Below are 1,092 nucleotides of genomic sequence, written 5' to 3'. Positions count from 1 at the left end.
ATAATTATTATTTGTACCTAGTCATGTCAATTTATTTGTTTTTTTGAATGTCATTCCTTTGTTTCTTTTTTTAAAAAAAATATTTATATCAGTACTGATATATTATGTAAAATTACATTTTCGAACTCAGAGCTTAAATTTTAGCTAGCTCTTTTTAATTTATTTTAATTTTGGTAAACATAGAGTTATCAGATATTTATATTGAACGGAGATTGATAAACAAAAAATGAAGTACTCTAATTGATTCAAACAATGTTGAGAATAGAACTTTTATATTTATTAATGATGATGACAAGATTGACATTACAACTAAAAAGTCCATAGCTATTTAGAAGCAAAGATGGACAAAAGCTTTTGCTTTTAACTCAACAACAAACAAAAGAACAATATAAGTATGATTAGATGTGGACTCGTTTAATTACTAGGAATAACAAGTTTCACAAAAGAATAACGACTAATTAAAAGTTATTAACCGCTTAATTATTGTGTGCAAGATGATTGAAACTTTGTTGATCAATGAAGGCCACCACCAATGCCACCACCTCCACCACCACCAAAGCCTCCGCCGCCACCAGCTCCACCTCCAATACCAACACCAGCACCGACTCCAAATCCTCCACCTGCTCCAAAACCTCCTCCTACACCTCCACCACCACCAACACCACCTCCACCACCACCAAAACCACCTCCTACACCACCACCTGCTCCACCACCTCCTCCAATGCCTCCACCAATGCCACCACCCCCTCCGGCTCCACCACCAATGCCTCCACCAGCACCTCCTCCAATGCCTCCACCAGCACCTCCTCCGGCTCCTCCTCCCCCTCCAGCTCCCCCTCCAATGCCTCCCCCTCCAATGCCTCCACCAGCACCTCCTCCGGCTCCACCACCAATGCCTCCACCAGCACCTCCTCCAATGCCTCCACCAGCACCTCCTCCGGCTCCTCCTCCCCCTCCAGCTCCCCCTCCAATGCCTCCCCCTCCAATGCCTCCACCAGCACCTCCTCCGGCTCCACCACCAATGCCTCCACCAGCACCTCCTCCAATGCCTCCACCAGCACCTCCTCCGGCTCCTCCTCCCCCTCCAGCTCC

General features: G+C 45.8%; 1 protein-coding gene across 1 annotated transcript in view; it reads right to left on the bottom strand.

Moving 5' to 3' along the window:
* Positions 1 to 255: 255 nt before the first annotated feature.
* Positions 256 to 1,092, bottom strand: part of LOC107030484 (glycine-rich cell wall structural protein-like) — a 2,278-nt gene continuing 1,441 nt past the window's right edge. The window contains exons 2-3 of the mRNA XM_027919527.1: positions 741 to 980; positions 256 to 665 (exon numbers count right to left, since the gene is read on the bottom strand). Coding sequence (XP_027775328.1) covers positions 514 to 665; positions 741 to 980 — 392 coding nt within the window. The 3' untranslated portion in view covers positions 256 to 513. The remainder of the gene's footprint in view (positions 666 to 740; positions 981 to 1,092) is intronic.

The sequence above is a fragment of the Solanum pennellii genome, chromosome 9 (assembly GCF_001406875.1).
Source record: "Solanum pennellii chromosome 9, SPENNV200".
Lineage (NCBI taxonomy): Eukaryota > Viridiplantae > Streptophyta > Magnoliopsida > Solanales > Solanaceae > Solanum > Solanum pennellii.
This window is presented reverse-complemented; position numbering and strand designations above follow the sequence as displayed.